This window comes from Pinus tabuliformis, chromosome 7, assembly GCF_031772625.1.
Source record: "Pinus tabuliformis cultivar Carrire ecotype Pingquan chromosome 7, CPIR1, whole genome shotgun sequence".
Classification (NCBI taxonomy): domain Eukaryota; kingdom Viridiplantae; phylum Streptophyta; class Pinopsida; order Pinales; family Pinaceae; genus Pinus; species Pinus tabuliformis.
The window spans coordinates 1,733,245,106-1,733,268,986 of NC_142293.1; the positions used below are offsets into that span (position 1 = coordinate 1,733,245,106).

Sequence of the window (23,881 nt, forward strand, 5' to 3'; positions counted from 1 at the left end):
AAATAAAATAAACATAAGAAAAAAATTGAAATTTGAAAGTTGAAGCAAAATATGAAGAAACAATGAAATTTGAAACAAATTAAAGCTTACCTAACATTTTAGTCTTCCTATCCACAAGTGCCATGTCAAAGCTAAATGTGTCACCTGCCATTTCTTTGGAGATTTCTGCACGTTCTGCTAGAGATGGTACCATATTCTGAACAAGTGAAGAATTCATCCATGACCTTAGCATCAAATAAGAAACCACAGGAATAAGAAAATGCGGGGTTCAGGTAGATCCTTGCAACATGAATGGGACGATGGAGTGTATTGTTCCATCGCGCATCAATCACTTCCCATATGAGTTGTTTCTCAAGCCCCTCATCCCCCTTATCATCATAGTAGCTGCGAATGGATTCTTCGACCGTATCCATGGCTTCATACAAGTAGCCCATTGCGGGTTTGTCAACACCAACTAATTGAAGAACCTTTACCAAAGGTTTAGTAATGCTACACACCTCTTGCACTCCTGCCCAGAAGCTTTTATGGTATGAAACTAGCCTGCATATGGTCTCTCCCTCTGGTTTGCGACTATATGACAAAGCACGCCACTCCTCTGAAAGAAACATTCTCTTCACATCCCACATAGAATTCAAGAGGGATTGAAGAGATATGAAACTAGTGGCAAACCATGTAATGGCAGGGCGCACCAACTCCTTGTTGTTGGTGAATGTTCTCATCAAATGAAGCACAAATGCATGATTATATATAAATTTTGTAATGCTTTTTGATTATTCAACAATATCCTTGACAAAAGGATTTTTCATATGTCCTCCAACATCAAATCAATGCAATGTGAAGCACAAGGTGTCCAAAATAGGTTAAGATGCCTCTCCATAAGCATCTTTCCAGCAACAACATAATTTGCAGCGTTGTCTGTTATGACTTGGACAACATGTTGTGGACCCACCTCCTGAATGATCACGTCCAACAAATCACATAATAACCGTGCATCTTTGATATGTGCAGATGCATCAATAGATTTCATAAACATTGCCCCCTTGGGACAATTGACCAAGAAGTTAATAAGACTTCTACCCTTTTGATTGGTCCAACCATTTGACATCATAGTGCATTCTGTGTATGCCCATGAGCTCCTAAACTCCTCCAATCTCTTAGTGTAGTCAACGTTTTCATTCTGAAGAATGTGCCCTCTAAAGTCATCGTATGAAGGGGCTTTGTACCCTGGGCCAATAATAACAATAACATCAATCACGAGCTGGAAAAATGGATTGTTCCTGGCAATGTTGAAAGGAATATCACTCCAAAGGAGACACTTGCCCAACAACTTGTCATCTTCTTCCTTCTCCCTTTTTTAAGCACTGACGTGATAGATGGTTGTGCACCAGGTGTGGTTTTAGGAACAAAAAATGATGAGGTAGCTATGGGGTTGAGTGTAGATGTTGATGTTGAAGAAGAACCGATACCACTCTCACGGTCACCTCCCAATCTTGCCACTCCACCCCTGCCATTTGACTCTTCAGAGCCGCCTTGGATAGTTTGGTTGTCTCTATTTCTTCCAATTATTTGAGGGTTTTGCGGATGATTTTTGGATTTGTATTTTCAAGGCCCTATCTCATATCTAGGAATTTGTGCAAGGTGGAACTTCAATATGTATACCCCCTTGTCATATGATGCCCACATAACTTGCAAGTCAAATTTGATCTGTCAAACCCTCCATCAGGTTCACCAAATTCCCACAGAGGGTCTAATTTCCTTAGCATTGTTTGTAACTTTGTTGAATCTTGAGTTTTAATGTAAGATTGAAGTTTAAAGTTTGAACCTAGGGCACAAGAAGAATTGCAAGTTAAACAAATAAAATTAAAATTACATACAACATTTTGAATTTTTGACCAAAAAAAACTCTCAACTCAATGCAATCATAATGGAAAAAAAAATTCATTCAAACCCAAGCAAAAATCATGAAAAAAACTAGGGCACAAGAGGAAATTAAACAAATAAAATTAACAATCAACATTTTGCATTTTTGACCAAAAAAACTCTCCACTAAATGCAACAAAAATTACAAAAATAATGCACTCAATTGCAAGCAAAATCATGGAAAAAATATAGGTGATAGAAACCCAAGGAAAAACAAGAAAAAAACAAAAAAAGTAGGGCCAAATTTGATGCCCATACCTGAAAACAATGCCTTGCTGAAGAAAGTGGGTCCAAACTTGAAATTTTTTTGCTTGGAATGCTAAATTTCTTCACTTTTCTTCTCTCTTGCTCTTGTAGATGAGTTCTCCTCCTCCTTAGCTCTCACCTCTGCCCTCTGTTTGGAAAATAAGTGAAAAAAAAAACCAAAAAAGACCTTTAAAATTGCTCTGCCTTGTGGCCCAACGTTTTTTCCGCTTAAGTGCGTGATTTTTTCAAATCGAAAATATCGCTAATTTTATTGGGCAATTGAATCGCCATCACGAAAAAATCATGATTTTATCGCGATGTTCACAACACTGATATAGAGTGCTAGTCCGAACGACAAATGGCAATCAACCCAAAGAATGGATTTGGTTGATAAGGGAAAAATGGAAGGTGACATGTATGGATTATACCTAGTGCATGCTACTTCATTCAGTGTCCCCTATTAGTGCACCTTCTGAAGGAAGGACCTCAAGGGAGGTCACACTAGACTAGGGGCAAAGGATGACCTCCCAGGCAAAGGATGGGAACATGAGTACAATCAAGAGCTAACAATCATCTAGCTTGACTTGTGATCCATATTATTATGCTCCAAAACATTAGATGAAAGCACATGATCATGGTTAGTGCACCTTCTGATAGATGACCCACCTTCCTTGAAGAAGCATGCTAGATGAGAGAGAGCATTGACTAGAGCATAGGTGGAGAGCTTTGATTTAAAGCTATCTGTGGGTCATCACGGGGTTGTTGGCTGGCTAGTTGACAAATGGGGAGGAAAATTTTCTCCTATTGATTACCCACTTTGGTGGGTAAAATGGCCAAAGCTACAAGTTGGATGTGATCATATTCATGGTTTTCTCTACCATCCTAGTTGTGAAGAGAAATGTCTTGTTTATTGTTTTGGCATTCCCATCTTTGTGGTGATGAGAGTTGGCCATATTCTTGGCACTCTCACCATTGTGGTGATGAGGGTTGAGCGTTGAGTGTTTTCTTGGCTGCCCACCCTTGTGGCAATGAGAGATATCCATTGGGCTATGGCACTTGTTGAAACATTGCAATCCTATGGTATATTTACTCTTGGAATATGATGGCATTCCCACCTTCATGAGTTTGGAAGGTAACCCATTCTTAGTTGCTATTAATCTCATTTAACCTTAGGGGGAGATATTGGAATATTAATGTTAGTTGAGCATATAACATTAGTTAAATGTCTAGTTTAGAACAACAACATATGTCTTATTTAATGATGACTTTGAATTTAGAATAACAACTTACATCAACAAAGAGCCTACAAAAAGGGTAAGGGAAACCATTATTATCACTCAATCATAATTGTTGTTGTAAAGAAAAGTGAACTAAAAGCATTTTGAAACAATGCAAAAGAGAAGAGAAGATTTGACAATGGTTTTTTTCATTAGGGCTTTCTACTATAAGCTTATGTTTGTGTTTATGTGTGGTCAATTTTTTCATTTTGTTTTATCTCATGCATTTATTTTATTTGAGCTATCTAGCAATATTTAGTTAGAAGTAGTGGTAAATAAATTAACATGACAATGAGAGACTTAATTAAGATAACCTCTTTTCAAGTTGTGTTTCCCATCAGACTCTTCCAACACTCCTATGGGATATGAATTATATTTGAATCATACTAATCATTTTTCAAATAATGAATTCAAGTGACCATTCTCTGTCATATGCAACCGTTAATTTTGTCAATGATTTCTCTGTGTAACTTTGATACAACAAATCGTGAGTTGCAATTGTGGTTACATTTTTTTTCAATTGCATAACGATGACCATTAGTAGCGATTTGGTCGAAAAGAGCCAAGAAGGACTAACTTCAGGTTACACTTGTATTGTGATTGTAAGTAGTAGTTAGGTGGGGGAAAGTAATGATAATGCCAAGGAAACTAGTGGTTTGCATAGCATAGGAAAATTCTAAATTTTTATGCAAAATTCAAGATTCGATAAAATACTAACAAATATTTTTTGTCGTGTGCAGGAGCTAGAGGAGCAACAACCACAATGGTTTCCAGAAGAAATTGGTACAATGGCCAATCGTGAAAGGACCTACACATGGATGCAAGAGATGTCAGCTGCGTTGCCTGCTGCAGAGAGGGATATCTTGAGGAGGTGTGGCTTGTATAGGGCAAGTCAGACACGACTTTGTAGGTTCGATCAGGCCTTATGTAGAGAGGTGATTGGGTACTGGGATGATGTGTCCCATATGTTCAGGTTTCCACGTGCTCATATGACCATTACGTTGGAGGACATCTATAGGCTTCTAGGAGTTCCTATTACAGGGGCAACACCGACATACACTGTGCCAGATGACTATGATGTTGCATGGGCTGAGTTGACAGAGCAGGACCCGATGGATAGGTTGGCGCCTGGGAATAGGCAAGGGGTTAACTTGAGACGACATGGCCTTCTAGGTTGTGGAAACCTAAAGAAGGTTGTGATGGCAGTCATGGAGTCGAGGTTGATACAGAGCCAGACGACAGGATTACTGCCCGTGGAGACTTACATGTTGGTTCGTGGTTGTTTGAGAGGAGAGACATATGATTGGGGTGGGTATGTACTTGCCCGAGTATATGAACAATTGTCAAGGGTTCGTCGAAACCGAGGGGGTGGACTAACATGCACATCACTCCTACAGGCATGGGTGTGGGAGCATTTCCCACCTTTGAGGAGCAGTGGCCCTGCACAGATACGGGGGCATCAGGCACGACTCCTCCGATGGGACTCAGCAGATCCACGTCGAGCATCTATAGGGAGGCGAGAGACTACTTATATGATGGATATTCGAGCCAATGACATAGTATGGGAGCCATATCAGGGTGTTGAGTGGCGAGAGGATGAGCAAATGTGCCCATGGTTTAATAGGACAGAGGTCAGGGGGCGATTGCGCAATCGTGATAACCAGGTGATGGTGCACTCAGTGGTGCATCAGAGGCGGATTGAGGAGAGTGAGGTGGTGGCCTATCATTGGAGGCGACAGCAGGATGTGCCCCAAGGGGGTGAGCAGGATGTGTCCCAGGGTATTGAGCAAGATGTGCCCCAAGGGGGTGAGCAGGATGTACTCCATGGGGGTGAGTATGATATGCCCCAAGGGGGAGAGCATGATATATCCGAAGGGGATGACCAGGATACACACGATGGGTGTGAGCAGGATGTGCCGCAAGGGGTTGAGCAGGCAGAGGAGGTACTGCATATAGGGCATGGACAAGAGGTAGCCTCACATGATCTAATAGGTGAGAAAAATATGCTTTAATTTTCTACAAAGTACTTAGAATTTTTTCCCTTTATAAAAAAAAGACTAACATTGTCACAAATGTGTGTGTAGGTGTGCACCGATACACAACTTACGACATTGAGACCTTCATTGAGTGGATGACAGCTGGCTTGTGGCCAGATGAGGTGCATGTACGGGTGCCTCCAGTGCCACCATTTCGAGAGGATGCACGAGTATTTGCGCGCGTCCAGAGGGCTGTGGAGACCATTCGGGAGCAACGACAGGAGATTGCCCACTTGCATGGGGAGATTGCAGGCTTGACTCGTAGGTGGTACCGTGACCAGTGGCATCGTGAGAGTGAAGCCATGACAAGGCCGAGGGCAACAACAGATAGATCCTCGAGTGTGGGAGGTGTGATGGAGGGAGAGATTGGGGCAGGGCCTTCTCGTGAGGCATAGCGATGTCTTATCATCTCATAATGTATTTTGTGGGGCATTTTTTTGTTACAAAGCCATAGTTTTTAACTGGGTTAATTCCAGTTGTATGTATTATGATTGTTTTTCATTTTATGAAAATGTATGGTTTTGCCTTTATAACATCTATGATCTACCAAATGGTTGCCTTAGTCTATTTCATTTGTTTTATGTTCTTTCATCAACTGAACAAATAAACACAGATAAAGATACATTTAGAAAAGTTACAAAAGCAATTGCAACTTAAAGTCACATGTAATGAATGAATACAATAGGCAGGTGTGTGTAAAACACAAGTGGTTATTCCAGAAACCAATACTTAATGTGTTATATGAATCCTATCAAATTTAACTAACTTATAATTGCTAGAATTTGTACTTACAAAATTGCAAAAATTCTGAATAATAAGAAAGTAGAGTGAATGCTTGACCACTTGATTACAATGCAATGCAACATAGGTTGGGTTGTGCAGTAAAAAAACTGCAGACACAGGATAGGAAACCCCCAAAAGATTAACCATACATGTGAATGTTGTCTAGGTTATGTATCTCAAGCAGGAGAGGAAAGGACAATCACTTTGAACATACATGGCAAGGGTAAATAAATGAATTGGACACCATGTCCACAACATTAATGCCTTGAATGAAGTTATGTGAGTGAGGCCCTTCATCTCAAAAGCTAACTGCTGGCTAGCAAAAAGTCTTAACCCAGAGTAATGTGATGAGAATAGGATGGAATCATTTAGACATTCTGTCAAAACTAGGGAGCATCTCATTGGAATGTTCATGGACTGAGGAAACCTAGTTTCTAGTGGATGGTACAGCTTGTGCCACCAACAGTTTGTCAACTCACCAGCAGAGGTTGGAACACCCCTAGAAACACAATTGAAATTTGAACCTCGTCAAGGCCTCACATATGGCATGCCTCAAAAGATGGAGCAGAAGACAAAATCACTCTAGTATCAAGCCACTACTGGAAGCAGAGGCCACACAACTCTGAAGCATGGCAAGACCTTTACAGATATCAATCATTTAAAGTGATGCTTCTTTTCCACAAGGGACTAAAAGATCTACTTGAAAGTGCTACTTTGAATGTTTGTAGGAGTTTGGGGCATCCTTAGAAGGGCTATCAAGAACTTCTAAACCTTTCCAGAAAGCTACAAGAGTAAGGGAATTGTGTGAACAGATCAACAATATGAGTAGGTGGTAGGTGGGGAGACCTGAGCAAGATATTACATGGGGTTTGTTGTCATTAGTACACAATGGAGTAAGATCGACATGGACTACAACAGTTTCCTATTTGTATCCCCTCTGCATATTTTTTTCTGTACTGAATAATTAGTTTTGTCATTTTGGGATTTCTGTTGTGCAATTGCTGTTCCAATTTTATTCGTCATTTTATTGAGAGTGAACATTCAAAATTTGGTTTGTTTAGGTATACATATGGCCTTTCTCTACACATATCCGTGCCACTTTTCTGTTGTAGCATTTTACATAGGTTAAAAGCATCTATTGATGTATAAAACCTTTCCTTGGTACTGTAAGTGAATAGATTAACAATGCACATGCTAGGGAGTGGACTCTAAAGGTGCAAAACACCCTGTTTATTGTCCAGTGTTTTGCGATCAGAATCTTTTTCACTAGAGGTGGGCAAATCATTAAAAATTATTGAAACGTTGAAAGTATCTAGTTTATGAAGGTAAACTGTAATAATATTTGCTCAATGGATAGTTGCACTGCCAATCCTACTTTGTAAGGTAATCAATTGTTATATAACTCAATTTTCTTTAATCATAATACAAAAATCTGTTCTGTTCTTTGCTTTTGGTTTGCATTAGTTGGTCTTGGATGGAGTTGAAGTATATATATGATTGGCAGTAAGAGACTCGGCTTCTGTTATTTTGAATGCCTGTTTAGAGTGCAAGGGTACAAGGAAATGAGAATGAAAATTTGTTGAGCATTTTTAGTGCCTAAATATGGTTATCTTTCCATATCTGATTCTCTAGTTGTCCTTGTGTGAACCTTGGTAAGAAATAGATATATAGATGTTGTACTCATGACCAATTACTTCTCTTGCTTTGTAAACCTCAGTGGATTCTCTGCATATCCTGTGTGAAAAAAGGCATATCATTCTGTAAAGTTGCAGATGGCTGTATTTCCTGACTACTAAATAATTTCATGGAATCTAGTGAGTCTTAGTGCTATGGTAGTAGTCCAAAGATTGAATTAGGTTAGGCATGCTAAACTATATGACTTGATGCTAGGTTGAAGATACATTACCAGTGTTCAGAGTGTCTTCAGAGATGGGCATTCCGGGAATTTTTTTAATTCATGACTTTGTCAGTGAACAGGAAGAACATGTAAGTTGAAGATATCCATAGAGTTGTGTATGTTACTATTGTATTTTCAACATTCATCACAGGAATGGATGGCTATTTACAGAATCAATCTCTGAATGTTAATTTTCATGGAAAGGCTGCTATTTGAAACTCTGCCTAGATTCAGGGGGATGTGCTTTGACATATTTAATTCTCAAAGTGTCTACTACTGTCTATAGTCAATATGGACTCTGATTAATTTGTTTAGGAACTTCTTGCAGCAGTGGATGAAAGGCCCTGGCAAGGGCTCATGAAAAGAAGAGTTCAACACTATGGTTATGAGTTCATGTATAAAGTAAGATATTGACTCTGACTTCTTTCCTATTTCTTAATGCACTACATATTATCTTCTTAAGTTGTAATTTTCATTTTGCTTTACATTGGTACTAAGTGTGGAAGTGCATTTGTACTTTATCCAATGATACATGTGAGTCCACTATGTGGATATATTTTGTGTTGATATTCTTACTACTTGCAGTTAATTCATTAAGTTACATAGCTGAAGGGTTTGTCTTTTTCAGAGGGTTCCATAAGTTTTTCACTGGTAAGATTTGAACACTGGAGGACATCATTCCATCAGAGCTTCATTCACTGTGATAGAACAACTATTTTCTTTTTTGCTTTGATTCCATGAACAAAAATGACCTAGTTAAAGGGATATTTAGGTACAGTTCCTCAAAGCTGGTATACATAGTCATTTTACAAAATTCTGAGTTAAACATGCCTACCTGTAATTTAGATTGGATGACATCATTGTATTTGCAATTTTCTTGTCCTCATGTGAAAAATGAAAAATATGTGTTAAAGTTTGGCAGCTCCGGGATGAATTTCTCCTAGAAGAAATCATATCTTTCAGTTATGTTTGAACCATGTTAAAATTGGCAACTAGGGCCAAACCAATGTTGCACGAAGCGGGAGCGAAGCGGAAAGCGCGGAAGCGTCATTTTCCAAAAATCTAGGAAGCGAAGCGTCCGCGGAAGCGTCTGCTATATATATATATTTTTTTATATTTTTTTGCATTTATACTCAAAAAAAACATCCCAAATACCAAATTAATTGTAGAAGACATGAAAACATGCATATTTTTGCATAAATCAAGATAGATATGGCATCCATGATTCCATTGTAGTTACTAGTATGTACAACAATCATCTATATTCTAGCTATTACAAACATACATCAGTATCAATTTGATACTGCTTGATGCCTATAAAATTTCATAGGACAAGCTCAAGCAAGAGAAGGAATGCAATCACAAGGAAAGTTATCAAGTTTCTATCAAGCAAGGGACTGTTAGAATTCAAGTTTGGGAATATGTCAGAGCTGGGCTCAATTGCTCATGAAGGCCACAAATCAAATTTGAAAATGCAAACCATGATTGCAAAGTCCTCCTTCAGCATTTAATGGAAGCAGCCAGCAAGGAGGCTTGGAGAGCTAATTCAAGACTATTTAGGGCAGCATCTCACTTGCTAGATCAGGCCACAAGTCAAGAAGTATTGATGCTTTTTCTGTGCTATTTTGTGGAGGGTTTGTCTCTGTTTACAAGGCTGCAGGAAGGTGCTGCTACAGCTGTATGAGGAGGAGGATTTGAGAGCGCCAAGAGGCCTAGAAGGGACCTACTGCCCTAGCTGCAGTCATCTCAAGCAACAGCACAGGTAAAGGGGGGTGGTTCCTTGTCATCGAAGGAGATTCTCATTCTTCTCTAGGCCACAAAGAAGGGTTGTTTCTACAGCAGCTTGGGGGGTCTGTTTTGAGGGGGTGAAGGCCTAGTTAAGGTCCTCTACCCAGGCCACAGTCATCCTGAGGATCAGTGCAGTTATAACCAAGTATATTTTCATGTATATGAAGACCTAGACCTTGCTGTAGCAAAACCGTGAATTGTAGGAGGCTTGAGGAGGAACCTTAAGCCCCACCAGCAGTACATTGAATACCTAGTAGATCAGCATAGGTGGAAGCATAGTTGGACATAAGATCACAGTGATTTGAAGCAAGGTAAGGGCAACAAACTACATTAGCAAGAATTGCAGACTTTACAAGGAAGTCTCTCAGATCTACTCTCACAGTGTATTGATAATTTGATACTGCACCTCTGGAATAATTGGACGTTCGTTATATGGCTATGCTCTTGCTCCTGGTATGATTTACCAATAGTGTCATATGATCATTGGCATATGCTTCAGTATGATTCTTTGCATTATGACATTTGTTCATGACATCAATTCAATATGGACATGTCACTTGCTTCAGTCATATATATGTTATCGTTTCTCATATAGATCAATATTGGTATGGCTTCCCAATATTGGCAATGATGGGTATAAACCTATAAGCAGAGACTTCTTCATTCTTATATGCACTTAGCATTATGTATGGATATCACTGCTCAAATAGCTTGAGTATGGTATTGCTATGTTCTAATTACAGCAGTATATGCATGACCTCAACTTCAACAGTTGTATATATTTATGTGTGTGTGTGTGTATCAATCTCACAAATATGTATGGCATCCCTATGTATGATGGTACAGTATATGAATATATAGAAGTGCATCCATCAGTTCAGTAGATGATTGCGCTTCCGGTTGCGCCACGCAACCCGCCCTTTTTCAATGTATATTCATTGAGTTGACATTGTATTCAGAGCAGTAAGACCGTATATTCAGGCTACAATGCTCAAGTTATATGGTATTAGGAATCCTATATGAGAATGATGTCATATTGGTGGGTTGCGTCCAGGTTGCGTCCAGGTTGCGTCAAGGTTGCGTCCAGGGATGCGCGATTCCGGGGGGCCGCAACCTCAAATGGCAGGAATCGTTTTTTTAACCCGGAATCGCGCCACCTCAAAAACGGATCCGCGCTTCCACTGGGGATTCCGGATCGATTCGCTCCGATCCGCGATTCTGCCTTTGGATCCGGGGGGGGGGGGGGGCGCGATTCCTGCAACACTGGGCCAAACTCCATGTGGGTCATATTATTTATGGCAGCTGATATTTTTATTGGATCCCTCTCATTGAGAGGTGTCGGATTGATCTAAAGATCATCCAATTCAAATCAGTATTTATGAAGTAATGAATTTATTTATGTTATGGACAAATTGTTAAGTCGGCCAGCAACTTATGTAGGCTCAGAAGCCCAACAGTCATGTCTATTGAACCTCTACGTTTTAGTATAAACAGAAAAGGACTTCAAGTCATTTCTTCACACACTTGGATCTCTTCCTCTCTCTACTTGTCTTTGGGTTTTAGTAGGAGGAGAGATCCTGATTTGTAAGGAAAAGCCGGAAAAGCTGGAATTGCCGAAAAAGCCGGAAAAGCCAGAAAAGCTGAAATTGCCGGAAAAGCTGGAAAAGTCGGATTTGCTGGAAAAGCCGGAATTGTCGGAAAAGCCAGAAAGCTGAAAAAGCCGGAACTGTCGGAAAAGCCGGAACTACCGGGAACTGCCGAAACCACTGGAGCATCTGTCTCCGAAGGAAGGCAGCATGATGTATGAGATCATGGGCAGCATAATAAGCAGCATGATGATATGAGCATGGGCAGCATAATGATGCATGATGATATGAGTATGGGCAGTATGATGTAGATTGTAACGACCTATTTATAAAAGTAATATTAAATAAATTTTAATAAATAAATTATATTAATCAATTAATAAAATAATAAAAATAAACTAATGATAAAATATTTTTTTTTTTTTCTCGTTAAGACTATGCTATTCTATTATATACATAAATAGGAAAACAGTTACAGTCATGAGGTCATATTGCCAGAGGCCGTGGATGGCACTCTGGACTTACAGTGATAAAAAAAACCGCCCACGCAGGGGCCACACCACCAAGACAAATCACCCGCGCAGGGGCCCTACCACAGAGACAAGTCACCCGCGCAGGGGCGTCACCACTGAGACAAATCACCCACGCAGGGGCACCACCACTGAGACAGATCACCCACGCAGGGGCGTCACCACTAAGACAAATCACCCACGTAGGGGCACCACCACTGAGACAGATCACCCACGCAGGGGCGTTAAACCATTGAGGTGCAGTAAGAGCAAAAATTGACATCCCACGCAGGGGCACAGAAAAGAAAAAGATGACCTTCATAAGGATCCCTTGCAGGGGCATTGACAAACATTGAACAGAATATTTCTCGAACCAAACAGAAACAACCAAAACATATAGTAAGCCATTGTAGCAAACGTAGCAAGTCATAGGAAAACCTGAGCAGCGTCTGAAGGGGGGAAGCTGAGCGAACGGACAGCTATTCGTCCGGCTCCTCCTCGATGATCCAGCACATACCTTCCGGGAGAGAGTCCCAAGCGGCCTTGTCCTTCTCTGAAGAAGGTGCTGCCTGAGTCGAAGGTGGAACGACAGCCGGCTCTGGGCTACCCTCTGGCAAACCCTCAGCATCCCTGGAGCTTCCAGCCTGGTGCAACTTTGTGCTGGGTTGTTCCTCGTCCTCCTCCTTCGGTTCTTCAAGAAAAAGGACCGAGACATGGGCGTTGATACGAGAATTGCCCTGGGAACTGCTGAAGGAGAAGACCGCAGTTCCAAACGCAGGTAGCGGAGCCGAGCCCGAATCTGGATTGCTGGAGTCCATGAACTGGCTCGACTGGATGGGATGAGCCTCTGCAACTTGGTGGCATAGACATCGACAGCAGCGGGAGGGGGGAGTTGCGATTGAGGGGCGTGAGGACCCGCCTCTACTAGAGCCTCGACGACTGAGAAGGCGCTGTCGAGGCTTGACCGTGATTCCCCTGATAGCAGGAAAACGAAACAGAGCAGGATAAGAGGAGATGGAGAGATTGAAACACCCTTCACCCTCCCTTGCAGACCTGAAACCACCGCCAATTGCCAAAGGGGCAACATGAGCATTAGCTCTGTGAGCCGTCGACCATAAACCCAATTCCGAGTTCTGAGCTTGACCCAACACATTACATTCCATTCCCTCACCATTCTTATGCTCCTCTGCTCTTCCTCGGACTTCGCATGCCATAACTGCACTCTGAATTCGCAGCTGAAACCCGGACAAGGCAATGAATTGCCGTCCCTTATCGCACCTGCACCCACGCTTAAGATCCATGGCGGCAGATCGCAGTAAATGCGAGTCTTATGCTTGGGGCCGCCCATGGTAACCATGTGGCACTTCATTCTCAGCTATCGTGTCACCCGCATTCGGGGAATGATAAAATATTTTAATATAAGTCTAACCTTTATATTAAAATAAAATCAGAAAAAGGAAAGTTAATTAAAAAAATCAATATACCCTTTTTAAAAAGAAATGTATATGGCACGGCAAGGGAAGGGTGTCATGAGGAAATGAAGCGGTGGGTGCTGGAGGAAGGACGGCCACCGCCAAGAATTAGTTTATAAAGTAGAAGGAAGAGTTTGGGAAGGGGGGGAGGAAGAAGGAAGAACGAAGGGGATACTGAAGAAATAAACTTGAGTTACCTACGGAAGGAGAGCTGGTTGTTCTGAGGTTTCTGGGCACTACGGAATAGTCTGCTTCAACTGAGAAGCTTACTGGACTGAGTAGCGAGGTTCTGCTCAGTTTGGTTGGATGGTTTCAGTCTTTTGGTAAACGAGAGCAAACTGGAAGAGTTCTGAAACATTTTCATCTGCAACAGACATTCGCCGCAGACCATGTAAGTACTTATCATTGAATCAAGTAATTAGTCATATGAAGTTTTGCATAAATTTAGAACAGAATTTTTTTTAAAGTTTCATACTCTGTTTAAAATAGATAGTTCTATAAAAACTCCTTACAATATTTACAGTTCAGTAAACCTTTATAGTTTCAGAAATGGTCCTTTACATCAGCTCAGTCCTTACATTTGGTATCAGAGCCAGGTTAGAACCCTGTGAGACCTTACAAGCCCATTAAATCTCATTTTCAAGCTTCTGTATTTTAACCAACCCCAATTATTTTGTTTCTAATTTATGAAATTCAATTATGTAGTGACTTCATAATTTTCATCTTAACGCATATGGCTACATTTCCTTGTTTGGAATGTTTATCAAAGAGGAGGACCGTATATAGAATTGTTGAAATTTCTCTGACATCTCAACTAGAATTATCAGAACTGCCCTGTATGAACTGCCCTGTATATACCCGTTGGGCATGTAATAAGAAAATTTATATCGTCAATAAAGAAGCTTAGCTTTGGGAAGTGACCTTCTTCTATGTGACCAACTTACCAGAAACAAGAAACAAGCTCAGAATGGGAAATCATAACTCTGAAGTTTCACAATAAGCAACATTTTAGGGGTTTTTGATGCCGAATTAGAGCTCTGAAGAATGCGAATGCCTCGCCTGCTAGAAATGCGCCAACCCTAATCTCTGTACTCCCCTGACCTTTTGAGCTCGCGCCGCCGGGCTCCCTCTGACCTCCTTCCATGGACGCGCCGCAGGAGGGGTGGGATCCTCCCCCCCCCCTCACTCAGCTCCAGCCTCTGACAATGAACAGTCTGCAAATCCTCTGACCTCTCCTGGCGGTCTCACTGAAACTGATCAGGGAGCAAGACTGACAAACAGCGAAGCGGATCCCTCAGCACCATGTGAGACAGATGACAAAGAAAAAGACGTGCACCAAAAAGCCTCTTCGTCACAGCCAAAGGTAACCTCGGCTACCTGCATCCCGAAAGTTGCAGAACGAATCAAAGTCGATCTCCCTAGTCACCGCATTAACAGCGAGATCCAGTTCATGCAGGACCATGCGCTCATAGGCAAGTTTCTCGGATTCTGGCCAACTGAAAAGGCGCTGCAGGGATGGATAACTTCAAAATGGAAGCCTAAAGGACAGGTCACTCTGCAGCTTGGACCCAAAGGCTTCTTCACGGCCATTTTCCACTGCGTGGAGGACAAATCTCGCATATTCGAAGGAGGCCCGTATTTTTTTAACTCCTCAGGTCTATACCTCCGGGACTGGAAACCTAGGTTCAACCCTGATAAAGAGGATTTCAATTGTGCTCCAGTCTGGATACGCATGTATTCCCTCCCTGTGGAATACTGGAAAGAAGAAACGCTAGCAGACATTGGCAATAAACTAGGGGTTTTCATCAAAGTTGCTGAGGAAACCAAAACTCGCAGATATACCTCTTATGCCCGGATCTGTGTCCGGATGCACTTGACCAAAGCTCTCGCTGACTCGGTAAGTCTCTTTCATGATGATTTTGAATGGAATCAACCTTTAGATTATGAGCACATCCCTTTTCGTTGTCGTAAATGCCATGAACATGGCCATCTCTTCCGAGATTGTCCTATGAACTCGCAGTCCAAACCTACAGCCAATGAATCCAATAAAGACTATGAAGGATTCATCAAAGTTCCGAATCGTCGTAGGCATGCCAAGAAAAACCATGTAGTCTCAGACAACTCCATCAAAATTGACTCTCAGAACAGATTTATTCTGCTCTCATCTCCTGATCCTCAGGAAAAACCAAGTTCAGAACCTCAGGAGAACCCCTCCATGCCCTCTTCCTCCCATGCTCCCATCGCCCCCAGGCAGTCCTCCATTCCCGTTCCTCAAGGCCTCTTAACCAGCCCCCTTTCAGATAAAAAACTTGTTTCTGATACTGGCTCTCTCCCCCCTTCCCCGGGGAAATCTGCTACAAAGCACACTCAGCAGCCCTCGGCAATGGAGCTAGATGCAGCTCTTGCCCTCAGTCTATAGGACCTTGCAGATGTGGAAGATCAGAGTTCCCCTACTATCATGGAAGAAGATCTGGTGCATGTCAGTCTGGATGGTCTAGACATCCTCAAACTAGAAACTGCATGCAAACAGAAAGAATACAACTCAATACCCCCTTGGCAAATCGACAGGCTTGAAGGAGTTCTAATCAAAGCACAGCGCAACAAAAGTCTTGGTATACAAGCCGGTAGTCCATGGGACGGGAAAAAAATTCTCAAAGAAACAAAGAAAAGAGGGCGCAAGACAGACCTACAAAGGACAATCATAGTAGGAGAAATACTTATGGAATCCGGACGGTTCCCTAAGTTGACAAAGTTTTACAAACCCAAACCCCATTGTCCATCATGAAGCTCATCTCATGGAATGTGAGAGGGCTCAATAGCCCCTCAAAACACAGAATGATAAAAAATTTGATTCAGCAAGAAAAACCATCACTAGTTTTTCTTCAAGAAACAAAAAGCAATAATACTGCTATAGAGAGAATTCACTACAAGATTTGGTCAGGCAGCTGCTCAGTTTCAATAGATGCCTCTAGGGCTTCAGGAGGATTAACCATTTTATGGAATCCACAGGTTCTCACTCTATATGACTTTCATGCCACCCATCACCTCATTCAAGCGTCCTTCCATCTCATCGGCACAAACATCCATGGGCACCTCTCAAATGTGTATTTCCCGCAGACTCTTCAGCAAAAATTAGAACTTCTGGACACTCTTACTATTCTCAATGCAAACAGGCAGTTCCCCCTCTGGATCGGTGGCGGGGATTTCAACATTATCAAGACGATGGAGGAGAAAAAAGGAGGTAGAATCAGGTTAGAAAGTGACAGCATCGGTCTCAAGGAATTCATTCAAAATAATCAATTAATGGACATTCAAACCTCCAACGGAGTTTTCACTTGGACCAATAAGCGCAGGGGCACTCAACACATCGCCTCCAGGCTAGATAGGTTCCTAATCTCGGATAATGCCATACATCTGGGAGGGGACTTTCATGCCTCCATAATGCCCCAAGGCGGTTCCGATCATTGGCCAATAATGTTACAATGGTCTCGGCCAGGCACAAGAAGCAATAGACCTTTCCGATTTGAAGCCTTCTGGCTCTCAAATCCTAACTTCAAGACAGTGGTAAGTGAAGCATGGCAATCATTCATCCCGCCGGAAGGTGCCAAAATGTTCAAATTCCAACAAAAATTAAAAAATGTAAAACAAGTCCTCAAAGTCTGGAATCGTACTCAGTTTGGCAACATTTTCGAGAACCGCAAAAGGCTGGAGCAGCAAATGAATGCGCTACAGTAGACTCTCATCTTGGAAGGCAGAACAGATGAGCAGGCGCAACAGGAACAGAACCTTTGGAATCAAATTGAAGCCCGCAGGCAGCAAGAGGAAATTCTTTGGCGACAAAAGTCCAGAATTAGGTGGCTCAAGGAGGGGGAGAAGAATACCAAATTCTTCCATAGAACTGCCATCCAAAGAAGAATGCACAACAACATAGCATTCATAAACAATCAACACGCGGAAAGACTAGAAGCACATGAAGACATGGAGAAGGAATTTAAAGATCACTTTCAGGAAATTCTCAGGGAACCTCCAGGAAACAGAGACCACGCAATCAGAACTATCACGCAGCACATTCCCAAAATCATAACGGAGGATCACAACAACAAGCTGCTCCAATCCATTTCACTCAGGGAGGTAGAAGAAGCGATGGCCCAACTCAAGGACGGCAAGGCACCTGGTCTTGACGATTTCACAGCCAATTTTTTTCATGAGTTTTGGGCGCTCATCAAGACAGAGGTATAACCAGTGGAGGAATCAAGAATTATGCACTAGATTCTTCCCTCCCTCAATGCAACCTTCTTAGCGCTAGTACCTAAAGGCGAAGAACCTAATAAGCCCGATAAATATAGACCGATAGCACTGTGCAATGTCATTTACAAGCTTATCTCAAAAGTACTAGCGAACCGGCTCAAACCTCTCCTTCCTCTTCTCATCTCTCCGGAGCAGACGGGCTATGTAGAAGGGCGGCAGATCATGGATGGTATCATTTTATCGAATGAGGTAATCCACTCTCTAAAGCTTCTAAAAAAACCAGATATGATTCTAAAGTTGGACCTCTCCAAAGCGTTTGATAAACTTAGTTGGAATTATATTCATCAGATGTTATTGGCTTTTGGCTTCAACTCCACATGGACTAGATGGATCATGAATCTCATTTCATTTCCCAGCATCTCTGTCCTGCTTAATGGTTTCCCGTCATCGCCTTTCCACCCCTCCCGTGGTATCCGACAGGGGGACCCCCTATCCCCCTTCCTCTTTGTCCTAATGGCAGAAGGGCTTAATCGACTGCTCAAATCCGCCGTCTCCACCCATGCTCTAAAAGGCATCTCTCTCCATGGTCTTCATCCCCTATCCCATCAGCAGTTTGTAGACGACACCATGCTATTCGGTCATCCTTCCTCTCAAGAGGCCAAAGTTTTCAAATCCCTACTCTCTCTTTTCTCTAAAGCCTCTGGCACCTCCATCAATGCTTCAAAATCCCAGCTCTTCTTTTTCAACACTCCCGCCTCCACTCAAAGGAATATTGCTCGTATTCTGGGGTTCTCCATTGCCAAACTTCCTTCTAAATACCTGGGGGCTCCTCTGGCAGACTCAGCCATCAAGCACGCTTCCTGGAGGACTCTCCTCGACAAACTAACATCAAGGCTTTTGTCTTGGACTTTTCGCTCTCTAAACATGGCTGGCAGACTCGTCATGATCAAATTGGTTCTCCAGGCCATGCCACTGTATCTTTTTTCCATCCTGGCAGCGCCAAAATGGGTCCTCAAAGCAATTCGCAATCTTCAGAGAAATTTTCTCTGGGGCTCCTCTGGTCTAAACAGGAAATGGGCTCTCGTCAATTGGAAAGAAGTTTGCCAAACAAAATCAAATGGTGGGCTAGGATTAAGGGATCCTCTCCAAAGCAACAATACAATGGGCGCACGTATATGGTGGAACTGGATCTCCAAACCATATTCACCATGGGCGAGGCTCTGGCAAGCAAAATATGCCCCGGGCAGCCAATGGAACGACCTCATCAGAATCAGCACTACAACCCAAGGTTCTCCGATATGGAATGCAGCAAAGCTTCACAGCGCCTTCGTTCAAGAGCACAGTTTTTGGGAAATTCACTCAGGTACCACTACAAGGTTCTGGGAGGACTCATGGCAACAACTCCCGAAACTGGCGACTCTATTCCAAAAGCCAATATGGCAAGCTTCCATGCAGCAGGCAAATGTCACACATGTTCATCAATTCTGGCAACAGCACACGCACCAAGACTTCCAAATTTGGAAACCTGCTAGCACCTGGCAGGCTGATTGGCAAGGGGAAACGCACAATGAAATAGATCGGGAATTAAACTACAGAAGAATTAAATACTCAAATCAGCAGGACAAACTGCGATGGGGTCACACGCCAAAAGGAACTTTCACTACTAAGGAAGCTCATCAGCTTCGCTACTCAGCCCCCCAGACAGACAAGGATCAGATATGGGAAAAGGTCTGGCAACCAGGAATATGGCCCAAGGTCTCCACTTTTCTATGGCTTTTAAGTAAGAGGCGCATACTCACATGGGACAACCTGCAAAAACGAGGATTCATTGGCCCATCAAGATGCCCCAACTGTAATCTCCATTCTGAAACCATCAGACATTTGATGGAGACCTGTCCGCTCGCAACTCAACTATGGGAGAGAATTGAAAAATGCAATAGGAGATCGGAAGATATCACAGAAACCATTAGAAAATGGCCAAAGAACCCTTTCAAAAGCCAGCTTTTAAACTACCTATGGATTTTAATACCAGGCTTTCTCTATTGGATTCTCTGGAAGGAAAGAAATAGCAGAATTTTCAACAACACCAGCAGGCCAACTGATGCTCTGTGGCTCCTCCTGAAGCAAAATCTTCAAGAAACTCTTGCCATCAGAAACTGGCATGACACGGATCTGCCAGACTCTCCTCAGGAATGTACCATTCTGAAAGCCTGGAATCTGGACTTATCCTTCTTAGCCCAGGTCAAAGCCCGTCCTCCAACCAGCTCGGTCTCTCCCCTTACATGGTCTCCTCCTGCAATCAACTCTTTCAAACTGAATTTTGATGGGGCTGCTAAGGGTAATCCAGGGCCAGCGGGATTTGGAGGAATCTTTAGGAGCCACACGGGGGCAATACTGCACATCTATTATGGATCGATTGGCAAAGACACTAATAATGCAGCTGAGCTGGAAGGACTATGGAAAGGGATTTGCATTGCAGATCAAAAAAACTTCTTCCCGTTAGAGGTTGAAGGAGATTCACTTATCCTTATAGCAGCAACAAACAGAATCCAAGCAGGCACCTCAGCAGTCAAGATAGCATCCAGCTGGAGATTGCTCAGCAGATTGGAATCTTTGGAGGAAAGGCTGAGGAATCCCCAAAGCATTACCTTCAAGCATGTTAGAAGAACGGCCAACAAAGTTGCAGACAGATTAGCCAATCAGGGAGTAACCCAACAACTTCCTTACTTCTCAGGACCCCTCGAAATCGCAGATGATGAACAACTCAAACAGGAATGCACTTCTCTGGTGCAAAAGGATATCTCACTCCCGGATGCGGGTGTTTGACAGCATAGAGGGTACGAAGGTGGCGTTTCACATGGGCAGGTGTCAGCCCAAGCACGCCACGGGGTACTGCGCAGGACGAGCGAGCTGGTCTCGCACAAGCTTATTAATGCCGGCTCTTAACTCCTCCACCCGCTTCATGGTTAACTGTGCAATGGCGCACCATATACTCTCCATTCCCGCGGCTCCATCGCTCACTTCTGCAGCCTTATGGATCACTGTGTTATGTGTCACTCTGAGCTACTCCATTAGCGTGCCTGAGTCCGTCCCCTTTCCAGGTTCAAGAGCGTTCTTCAAACGCCGGGCTCGGGTTCCAGGGGCCTACGATTCAGTGGGAGTTCTGTTTCCGTCTGAATTTGGATACTACCCTCCGTGTTTCTGCTCATTCGATAAACCTCTGCACCTTGCAATGCCGCAAGAACGGCTCAGGATGATAAGCAGGCGAGGTGGCTCCCGTGGACGTGCCATCTCTCAGCGGTCAACCCCTATTTCACACTCTTCCTCGGATGTGCTGGAACCTGGGCGAAGCAGTCCCCCTGTCACCAGATCTGGTAGAGGCAGAGGTCGCGGGCGTGGTAGGAGGGATGATTGTGAGCATGCGGCCCACCCCACTGTTCGCTATCGCATCCCCTGTACTCTTGCTAATTCCACCTTTATTGTCTCAGTCACTATTGAAAAATGCGAAGATCTCAGAGGCCAGGGAGAAGCCCATCCTGAAATACCTGTAGATCAGAGGAGGGCGACTCCAATAGACAGTCAGCGCCCGACCATGGGAAGCTCCTCTATGGCGAATCAGGCTGTCCCTGCAGGTCCAAGTGAGCCAGCTCAGGGAGAACCAACAGGCTCGGCGGTTCTTCACTCCGACTCGGATGACTCATTACAATTCGGGTGTAGGGTCGTTGAGGAACCCTACACCACTGATGATGATTGACCTTGCCCGGTTTTCCGCTCTCGACAGCTTCAGAAGTAGGAACACTACTCTGTTTTGTATCTTGAATTATGCTTGTGTCAGGTCTCTGCATGTCTTTGTGTCGTTTATGTATCGTGTTATATCGTCTATGTTCAGCAATGTTTCGGGTCTTATAAGAAGCCAAAATACAGATGGAGGTCTACTGAGAACTGAGAATATGAACATTTGTGCAAATTGCCAACTTCTTGGCAAGATTTTCAAGGCTATGGCCTTGCTGTAACTTTTTGTTCCTTTTTGTATAATAATAGAAGTAGACAGATTGAGAAAAAAAAAAAAAAACATTTTAGGGGTTTTTAATACACATGCAAGAATAAATTAAAAATTGCAAATCATTCAAATTTATAATATTGAAATGAAACAGCGTATTCATATTTAGAACATTATTCATATCCGCAACAGAAAGTCTTCAACTACACAAATATCAAAATGTTCACTATTCAGTTTATGAATGATAATTCAGTTCACAAATAGATTAATATTCCGACGCCATCTCATCTGCTGGCTCTTTTGAAGCCTTGGAGTGAAAAAGCTAGAGGCACTGCCTTGACCTGGATCAGTAGAATTACGATTAAGACTTTCAAACAGTAGAAATCCGTTTAGAAACTTTCGCACCGAGAAAAGGGATAGGAATCCGGACCTACAGCTGCAATAGCATAAACCTGTGAAAATCGATAGACATTTGTAAAGTAAATTAACACAACGTGTCGAGCATAAAACCCCAAGGAATCTTACGTAAATGATGGGTACTGTAGAATAACGCTTTTCTACTCTAAAAGCTGTACATTAAATCCGTGGCATATTTCTAAGAAGTCCTCGGTCATACGTATAGATGTTTATTCATTTGCCAAGGTAGGCCGACCCACAATCGATTCAAGGTCTCAAGGCCACCGAAAGGACTCTTCAACTGTGCTCACGCGGCTAATCGAACACACTACATATTTTTTGAAGGCTACCGGAATAACTGACCTATCTTAACATACTGCTCCGCATATAAAATAGGAATGTGGAATGGAGACGCAGGGTAGAGAGGAAATGGAATTAGGGTTTCATCGCTGTCAGTCATATCAGATGGCATGCCTACGTTTCAGAAGCAGCTCTCCACGCGTGAAGCCACTCTCCACCTGTCAAACGCTCATAAATAATAATCAAATTCTCGTTTCAGAAACAACTCTCCACGCGTCAAACACTCATGAATAAGTTAGGTAAGATTCTCAGCGTTTTCAAAACCTCCCCGTAGTTTTCCACATGAGCTTTAAAATTTTTTCGAAAAGAAACCTCTCATCTTCTTTCTTTTTGGGCGAGGTCTTTAATGATTTTATTGTTATTTTCTCTCTTCTATAAAATTTTTTAATAATAATATTTCTATAAGAAGTTATATTTATTATAATTTAGTTATGAATTAAGAATAAAAATATATATATATATATATATATATATATATATATATATATATATATTTTAGTGAAAGAATATAGAAAATTGTCAACATTGATGTAACAAATTAAATTCGGCCTCTTGACGATTTCAGCTAACTCATAATTTTTTTGTATGGAATTTATTAATATTGGCATAATGTCTTGTATAATAAAATCTATATATATTTTATTTGCACGAGGTGATTTTGATTGTTTGATTATTTGGGGATTTTGATTTATGCCTAACTAAATAAAAACATAGTATAACCTGATATGCGAGTTAGTGGAGAATGTTTACTAAGACTCATGCATTAAAATAAGTACTATTACGCATTAGGATAGAAAAACCCTGCATTAGGACAAGGAGGTCGCGAGACCACCCTCCTTGACCTCGGTACCAGTAAGATCTGCCTAGCAGATTAAAATATCAAAAAAACTATACCCGTTTATAAATGTGAAATTGTAAAAAATATATGTTAAATCCGAATATATACCTCAAATTTTTATAAATTTTTATTATGTATACAGGAAACATTACAATGGTAAGGACATATGAGCGACGACGACGTGATCGGGCAACATCACCATCATTAATGCCACCACCGTCATCATCTCCATCACCACAACCATCGTCATCATCTCCATTGAGACCATCATCAACACCAACGGCTCCAGCACCGGAGTTGACCGTGATAATGAACTCATTGGAAGCCTTATTGGAAACATTAAAAGGGTCAACCATGGCTAAGACCAAAGAAGAACTTCAACCCTTAGCAACCAATTCAGCGAACCAAAGAATTTTGAGTATAAAAGATCAAAGGAAGATATTTCTAGGGAGCTTCAGAAAATTAAACTCCCAGAATTTTCAGGAGGTCGAGCTAGAGAACGTGCTGAGGCATGGTTAGAAGGAA

The 23,881-nt window shown here is 42.2% G+C and overlaps 1 protein-coding gene across 8 annotated transcripts in view; it reads left to right on the forward strand.

The window, feature by feature from the left end:
• The window catches only part of TRM9 (RNA-binding (RRM/RBD/RNP motifs) family protein), a 308,840-nt gene that overhangs the window by 123,353 nt on the left and 161,606 nt on the right, over positions 1-23,881 (forward strand). For 3 of the 8 annotated variants that reach the window (XM_089460437.1, XM_089460435.1, XM_089460436.1), the window contains 3 exons: positions 4,184-5,435; positions 5,528-5,896; positions 8,153-8,216. The exons of 1 other annotated variant lie outside the window; for it this stretch is intronic. In XM_089460437.1, coding sequence (XP_089316563.1) covers positions 4,232-5,435; positions 5,528-5,874 — 1,551 coding nt within the window. In that variant the 5' untranslated portion in view covers positions 4,184-4,231 and the 3' untranslated portion in view covers positions 5,875-5,896; positions 8,153-8,216. Of the gene's footprint in view, positions 1-4,183; positions 5,436-5,527; positions 5,897-8,152; positions 8,249-8,474; positions 8,562-23,881 lie in introns of those variants that run through there. 4 more of the 8 variants (XM_089460438.1, XM_089460440.1, XM_089460443.1 and 1 more) reach the window with 2 other exon arrangements.